This window comes from Lineus longissimus, chromosome 11 (assembly GCF_910592395.1).
Source record: "Lineus longissimus chromosome 11, tnLinLong1.2, whole genome shotgun sequence".
Lineage (NCBI taxonomy): Eukaryota > Metazoa > Nemertea > Pilidiophora > Heteronemertea > Lineidae > Lineus > Lineus longissimus.
Genome location: NC_088318.1, coordinates 829826 through 837826, shown reverse-complemented (window position 1 = coordinate 837826; position 8001 = coordinate 829826). Strand labels below are relative to the sequence as shown.

Sequence of the window (8001 nt, the reverse complement as noted above, 5' to 3'; positions counted from 1 at the left end):
CTTGTCACCTCGTACACCGGACACAGTGAACTGGCCTGGTCTTGTCGCCTCGTACACCGGACACAGTGAACCAGCCTGGTCTTGTCGCCTCGTACACCGGACAGAGTGAACCGGCCTGGTCTTGTCACCTCGTACACCGGACAGAGTGAACCGGCCTGGTCTTGTCACCTCGTACACCGGACAGAGTGAACCGGCCTGGTCTTGTCACCTCGTACACCGGACACAGTGAACCAGCCTGGTCTTGTCGCCTCGTACACCGGACAGAGTGAACCGGCCTGGTCTTGTCACCTCGTACACCGGACAGAGTGAACCGGCCTGGTCTTGTCACCTCGTACACCGGACACAGTGAACCGGCCTGGTCTTGTCACCTCGTACACCGGACACAGTGAACCGGCCTGGTCTTGTCACCTCGTACACCGTGAACCGGCCTGGTCTTGTCACCTCGTACACCGGACACAGTGAACCGGCCTGGTCTTGTCACCTCGTACACCGGACACAGTGAACCGGCCTGGTCTTGTCACCTCGTACACCGGACACAGTGAACCGGCCTGGTCTTGTCACCTCGTACACAGTGAACCGGCCTGGTCTTGTCACCTCGTACACCGGACACAGTGAACTGGCCTGGTCTTGTCACCTCGTACACCGTGAACCGGCCTGGTCTTGTCACCTCGTACACAGTGAACCGGCCTGGTCTTGTCACCTCGTACACCGGACACAGTGAACCGGCCTGGTCTTGTCACCTCGTACAAAGAGGAAGGATGATCACGATGACAAAATGGACTGCATCTGAGTTTATCTATCACAGGCCTAGCGATGCTTTTGAAACAAGTTCAAACGACCAGCACAAGTACAGATGGATCAATAATATAACAGCGAACCTTACTGTCTATCAAGACCAATTTTAACATGGAATGTGGTGTGACACTATATATGGTTGGGAGTGTGGTCATCATAACCTGGAGGACCAGGCCTGCAAGTGAGGCCTGCACACACATCCAACCTCTGGTGTCGAGCCATGACATCATAGTCAAGATCATTCTAAAAGCCTTAGTGTTTGATCTTTATTGACACATCCTAACATGCCAGCTGGGTGGTTTATTCCCATGAAAGCATCACCTGATGATATGCTCTAATGGTTGTTTTATTAAAATGATAACTTAATGTTTGGCAGAAGTGAGTCGAACCCCTGCACAAGTGACATGAAATGGGAACCGATAGGAACAGATACTGAGGTAGACATGGCCCCAATGTCATGTTGAAATGACACAGAAAAGTGACCAACCACTTGCGGGACTGGTAATAAAAGTTGATACCAAAACCTTCATCAGACGACCAGCATTGCTGGAGTTCTGATTCAGACGACCAGCATTGCTGGAGTTCTGATTATCAGAATCAACAAGAAGAAAATCCTAGATACACAAACATGATTGTATCGTTGACCGACCATTCACTGAGTAAGCTTTCAATGCCACACCATGATGATGAATTAAGTATCATTATATGATCATGGCAATCTGCCAATATGACCATTATATTCATTCGGAAAACTGCACAATCAGACGAGGTTATGACCAAGCTGAAACCACAACAAAAACACAATTATGCCACAAACCAGGACTGCTGGTCTTATCAAATCGTGCCTAGATTGGTCAAAGGCTTTGAATTCAAAACTTGAAAGTTATGCAAGAAATTTAAAACTGAATGAGAAATACTGTCGATATTGCAAGAATTACCAAACAAGAAAAAGCCTTGTCCTTCAAAGTACTTTGAGTGATCCACTGAAGGCCACTTTATCTCAAATGCAACTCAGATAAAAAACACACAAACAATGTTGACATTCAAGTCATGAAGAAGTATTTATTTAGATCTATTACATCAAATCCTGACCTTGGCTATTACGATTTTACTGGCAAAATGCCTCAGTTTTGTCACCGTGTAAATAATGGTTCTCCCACTCACCTGTGCAATATATCTGAACATCAAGGCACTAGCATTTGGATCCATAAAAAAAATCCATAAGATACAGATTACCCTATTGTAAACAGATCTAAATGGGTGTATCAGATTGGTTTTATACAGGAGTCCAAAGGTACTACATGTACCTTTATTGTCATAATCAGAGTTTGAAAATCAATGTTCTTCAATTTTCGTTGCAACACTACAAGATTGTATCAGGAGATTGTTCGATGTGTAGTGTTAAATCGCTCAGCCACTTTGTCATGGTAAATACTTACATGTGGAGATTATAACAATAAAATAATAAAAAGCGAGTTAGTAAACTAAGATTGTAAAGCATGTTAAAGTTGAATATTAAGACAGTGATATGTACATTCAGTTAATAAATTGGCAGCACATTGGTTATGTTTGATTAATAAACGGTATTGATTACATCAAAAACTTTACAGCATTCGATCAGCGGCTAGCGTTGTACAAAATGATATGACAGAAAACAGGACATCACTGTGTATAAATCGTTGGTGTCGGAAAGAAGAGTTCATAAGTTGTTAATTTGATATTGCTGTGATCCTTATTTTACATTCTATCGGCAGAGCAGTCTGGCTGAAGTTCTGAAGCAAATTCTGAGCCCAATGCTGCCATCTGATGAATGTCAATTACACCAAATAGCTGACTGAGAGTCCATACTGGAACACTGAGTATATACACCGGTTGGCTTTTCAAAATGAGTTGATTCACCATCAATTTTCATTGGTGGACCAACAAGATCTACGTATTTGGGAGACTAGTGATATCAATTAAAGCTTCACAATATGGTCATTGAACCGTAAGAAGTATCAGATCTAACTTCCCTGGTTCATTCGCCTGTACAAGAACCAAGAATAGATTCCCTCATTAATCAGAGATGAGTATGGAGAGTTTTGAGCACAGTCATGTGGAGATATGACAATTACAAGATTCCTTCAAGTCTTATCGTATGCTCCAGTCAAAAACGACTGCAGTTACGGTAGACCACAAGAATGATGACATCACCCATGTCCAGACTTGAATGGCAGGATTCCCAAACATGATTCCTGCAGCAAATTCCTAATTGTACATATCGATAGCCAGGTCAGAATCTGCAGCAATGCCTGCCCCAATATTGGCCGTCTCAACTTTAAGTTTCGCCGCATCCAGATTGTCCGCGCCATCGTACTCATAATCGTCTTCTAGCGAGCACCGCTGACATTTTGATTCGTTCATCCCATAATCCAAACAGCTACTCCCGATACATTGGCAACATCCGTCGTTGTTAAACCAGCGCATTTTAGACGCACCCATTGATTTACAGCTTGTTTTGCATTTACTCAGCGAGGTACAATCAGAGAGATACGCCACAGTGCAGTTTTTCAAGGCTTCTGTTTTGAAGTGGTGGGCCTTTGGATTTGCCTTGAGAAACTGTGGGTCTGCACCTGTAAAGAGAAGAATAATGATGCTTTTAATTAATACAGTACTTCCTTCAAGACTGTTTACATTAGGACAGTTTCCGCTAAGTTGTTCCAGGCCTAAAAGGCATGTCTAACTACAAATACCAGTGAACACACATACCAGTGTCAAGGTTAGCCAAAGTAGACTATTGCCATCTATTAAGATTTCTCACAACTGACGCATAAACATGATAAAGGTCGTCAAAAGAAAGATGCGGTTAAATACGGTATGCATATCCTGAGGTCATGGAGTCGTAGATAGTATTGAAAGTCAACATTTAAAATGAATAACCTGAAGTCTTCTTAATTCAAGCACAAGAGGACTCAATTGTAACTTAAATTCTTGTACCTACCAAGATCAATAGCAAAGTGTCCCAGCTCTGGTCGATACTGAAGAAGAGTGTGATAGGTAGGATAGTGGTATGTCTTCCATTCCATGAACTCGTCCTGGTCCGTTAGGATGGTGAATAGCTCAGGCACGGGATGGGCGAGATCCTCAATTGTACTGCTTTTATAGATGTCGTCATCAAACTTGGGCTTTGGACAAATTCCTGAAAATGATCACATTGAAAAGGATTAACTTGCCAGCAATCAAAGCACAAGTTTGTATGAGCTATGCTGATCTGCATTCCTATGCAGCAGCGACTTTCAATAATTTATGTCATTTCCACTTCGAAGGTTTCAGTGATGAACCACGAGGACAAAGTCACAACCAGAAGACTTGGATCAGATCAGATCTTGTACTCACCTACACAGGAACAACACTGCACATATAAATTGGAGAGAGTGAGACACTTGGTGCAGTTCTTACAACACGTACAGTTCCCCTGATCCTTCACCTCACAGCCACAGTCCTTCAGCAAAATACACTTGCTGACCAGACTAGCACAGACTGCTTCATTACATGCCTCGGTGTAGTAGAACGTGGCAACGTACGCCAGGACAATGGCCACTGGTAGCATATAGAGGGCGTACCGGGTCATGATGGAATCAATCTGAAAGGAGAAAATGAAGGAGATTGTAAGAGAATGATATTGCTTATTGGACGCGAATCATGGATCAGTCATGCCAGTGCCTAGATTAACTCATTGTACTAGCCACAATGAAGGAGAAACGTATCCTACTGGCAAGAAAAAATCAGCCTTCCCAAAGACAAAGAAGATACACTTATTCTCACAACCTGTTTTACTTGTATCTATGAAAGTAATAGAAAAGTGTATCACACTTGATCATATTTATACTCTACACAGTGAAACAACTTGCCGAGACCACCTCAGGTGTAAAAGCTTCTAGTTTACTAACAGTTTTACCAGAATAATTAGTTTATTCAGGTAAAGATGTGTACAACACTAAGTCATACATATTCACTGGTAAACATGCAAGCCAAATTGATGGGCTGTCTGCTCAACTTGAACCCACTATGAAGCAGTGCTTATTGACTTATCCTATTCAACCTCTTCCTTTCACCAGTTGACATAAAGAGAATTCTTTCTTAAATTTTTACACTCGCAAGCAAAATGCTCCCTGATGGAGAAATAACAAAGAACCAACTCGCACTCCAGCTGTATTCAAAGGTTAAATGGTTGTGGCCATGGCCACTTACCCCAGATAGGATTGTGAAGCGATATGATAATGAGGTGCAATATAATTCTACAGCGACAAAATTCCAGAAAGAATTGAAATCACAGATTATTCAGAACGAGTTGGGCAGATCATTATTCCAAATAGTGTACGAAATATGTCAGTCACAATTTGGTCCTATTCCATTGAGAGAAAAGGTCCCCTGAAGGTTGTAGCCTATTGATGTATACCTCATGTATCAAGCAGCACAATTCCTTGAAGTGAGGAGATTACTCACAGCCTAATGAATATGTAGTTCTCAACTTTTTCTGTTCAGGAAATGTAGGAAGAGAATAAAGATGGTACCTATGATTTGCTAAGTAAACACTTGAGTGCCTGGCTGTCATCAGTTTTTGTTGCTCTAGTCTAACAGATGCCAGAAAGGTAGGGAAGCAGATGATAATAATCAGAATAATCACAAAAATACATTCTTCTGATTTTATGAACTCAGCTACAGGTTTGCATGAAGAGACCAGCATGATTATTAACAAGTATAGTGTTGAGTTGAACATTGGGAGAGTAGATTCATTGTGCAGTTTAGCAGAACATTGCTGATCGATGAATAAAGTCTAGCAAATGCTTTTACTTCAATTTTGTACAGAAAGGCCTAGTGTAAATGTACATGGAGTTTTAAATAAAAGCAATTGCTAGTCTTTATTCATATCACCCATGTGAACAGTGAGTACCAGTACCCAACAATATACTGAGGCTTCTTCTTCTTCTTCTTCTTCTTCAGCGTTCGCTCTGCACTTGGAGGGGTCATTCTCCTAGGAGTAATCCTCCTCCAAGGCGGGATGAGCGTATCCTGCGTGCCACTACGGTTAGGCGCCAATTGGGTTTATTGGCCTAGTGGTCCGACTTTGGCGAGAGAGATAGAGTCCACGCAAGCTACTCATGTTTCTCACTTGGTGGGGTCTTAGCTTGCCCTGGCATAGACACCAGGTACAAGGAACCTCGGTTTTGAGTCTCATTCGAAGGACTGCGTAGAGCCAGGAATTTTAGTTCCTTGAAAGCCACGCCGGTTCATCCAGACATAAGATCATGGATTCTCCCCGGGATCGAACCCGGGCCCTATTGCGTGGTGGCCAGCAGTGTTAACCACTAGGCCATGAGGCTCAGGGCAAATACTGAGGCAAATGGAAGTATCTGTCTGTATCATCCACTGTCTTGTCGAAAAGCACTTGTCCACAGTGATACATAAAGAGAGTGTTTTGTCTTCTTTAAAGTGAAACAAACTTTTGGAGCCGACTCTCTCAGCTCTCAGCTAACATACAACACCACCACAATCATCAGCTAGCACAATAGTTTGGGCTGCAATAGCTTCCTAAATTGTGACCCAAAATAGTTGCCCCCCCCCCCCCCATTCATTCAAATATTTATAAATAAACATGAAGAATAGTCTGACCAAGCTGAAACCTCTTTAGATCCATGAAGAATAGGACTTTGCCACTCAGGCTGGTCGGCAATTACAGTCATAAGACAGAGTGACAGTCTCCTCACCTTTCCAGCGCTTGTAAAAGCATTTGTATTCACAGTCCGCAGTTGATTTGACACACAAGCTCTCGAATATACTCCAAATGATGCTCCCTCCGTTTGAAGTTGAACCCATAACCTCCTGATTATGATGAGCCTGGAACCCAAACCACTATTTCACTGCAGTGACCTCCCTAGTAGTGTTCAGTAAATGAAAACAACTCCCCAAAAAGTGATACACACGGTCTCAAACCGAGGCTGCTAGCCTAAATGTTGTGGCTGCCCTGGATCAATCTCAATCAGTCAATGCCAATGCCAATGCCAATGGATGTTATTGAGCCACCCCGCAAGTGGTTTTGTTGGATGTTATTAATAACTGCAAAGTGAGTTGACTGTGGCAACTGTAAGTTTTTAAGCTGTTACTTTTGGGTCACCCGGTAGAGTGATTTTGTCCGGTAATAGGTACCTCGAACGAACTACGGCCTGGACGCGTACAAGGCGTATCTAAACTCAGACAGCCAAATTGACGGCCCACAAAAACTTACTTGAAAGTTACTTTCGGCGTCAAGAGAAGAAAAGATAACTTACCAATGATTCCAGTAGATACGTGTCAACAGTTTTTACAACGTTTAATTCCAACTGGGTGATTATGAAGAACTTTTATTGACGTTTGAAGATCCGGATCGACTAAAAATCGAAAACAATGAGTTTTATTTTTATTTACTTCTCGCAGTTTTTAAACATGAATTCCTGATGTGCCGTGGATCCGTAACAAATTTGTCTTCCGCCGCCGCTCCTCGTCCGTCCGTCCAATGCCCGACGCAATTAAAAAAGCTAAAATCTTGCTGCTCTATAGGGTTCGATACTGCAACTCTTTACACTGGGCTAGGAAATTCTTCCAGGCCTAACTCTGGTCCCCGAAGTTGCTGTTAGGCTGCTTGTAGGGGGATTTCTGCTCAGGCATCATGCATCATGCATCATGCTGGAGCATTTTAACCCCCCCCCCCCCCAAATAAGTCCTTCTGAGGACCACAATAAACATCTTGTAGGATCAGCATTTCTATGACCCATCTCGCATCACAAATCAGCTAAGGCGGTTTCGTTAGCGATAAATCAATTATATTTGTTATGTATCCAGATTTCGAAGATTTTGTCTTTGTGAGATTCAAGACCCAGGCACAAAATGACTCCCCCTTACACATGTTTCCCAAACCCCCAATGCACTGGCTAAACATGTCAGAAGGACATTTGGGGACGCTGGCAGCGAGGTTTGTTTGACAGGTAGGTTCGTACCATTGAGTACATTCTGTGCAGAATTAGGCAAAAGTGCATAATTTGTTGGGTCCTTCCGAGTTTCGAACTCGCACCATTTGTCAATGTGCTTCGCTGATCTTGTTTACTGACTAACAACACGTGCGTTTCTTACTTGATGACGTCAGGCGAAGTTACTGAGCTCTGATTGGCCGTTGGGACAGCTGCACAGAAT

General features: G+C 42.9%; 1 protein-coding gene across 3 annotated transcripts; it reads right to left on the bottom strand.

Moving 5' to 3' along the window:
- Window positions 1–1837: 1837 nt before the first annotated feature.
- On the bottom strand, window positions 1838–7259 carry LOC135496224 (twisted gastrulation protein homolog 1-A-like). Of its 3 annotated transcripts, none has more exons than XM_064785413.1 (4): window positions 7104–7259; window positions 4171–4417; window positions 3776–3973; window positions 1838–3407 (listed from the first exon to the last, which is right to left on the bottom strand). In XM_064785413.1, exons 2-4 carry the CDS (start codon window positions 4403–4405, stop codon window positions 3043–3045), a joined length of 798 nt encoding a protein of 265 aa, XP_064641483.1. In that variant the 5' UTR covers window positions 4406–4417; window positions 7104–7259; the 3' UTR covers window positions 1838–3042. The 3 variants fall into 3 exon arrangements, with proteins under 3 accessions (XP_064641483.1, XP_064641485.1, XP_064641484.1); XM_064785415.1 differs by lacking the exon at window positions 7104–7259 and adding an exon at window positions 5234–5272; XM_064785414.1 differs by lacking the exon at window positions 7104–7259 and adding an exon at window positions 5026–5227.
- Between the last annotated feature and the right edge of the window lie 742 nt (window positions 7260–8001).

Coding starts and splice junctions, on each gene's coding strand:
- LOC135496224 (XM_064785413.1), bottom strand. CDS start 4,405: ATGACCCGGTACGCCCTCTATATGCTACCAGTGGCCATTGTCCTGGCG. Junction 3,974..4,170: donor GCAGTGTTGTTCCTGTGTAG/GTGAGTACAAGA, acceptor GATCATTTTCAG/GAATTTGTCCAAAGCCCAAG. Junction 3,408..3,775: donor ACACTTTGCTATTGATCTTG/GTAGGTACAAGA, acceptor TTCTCTTTACAG/GTGCAGACCCACAGTTTCTC.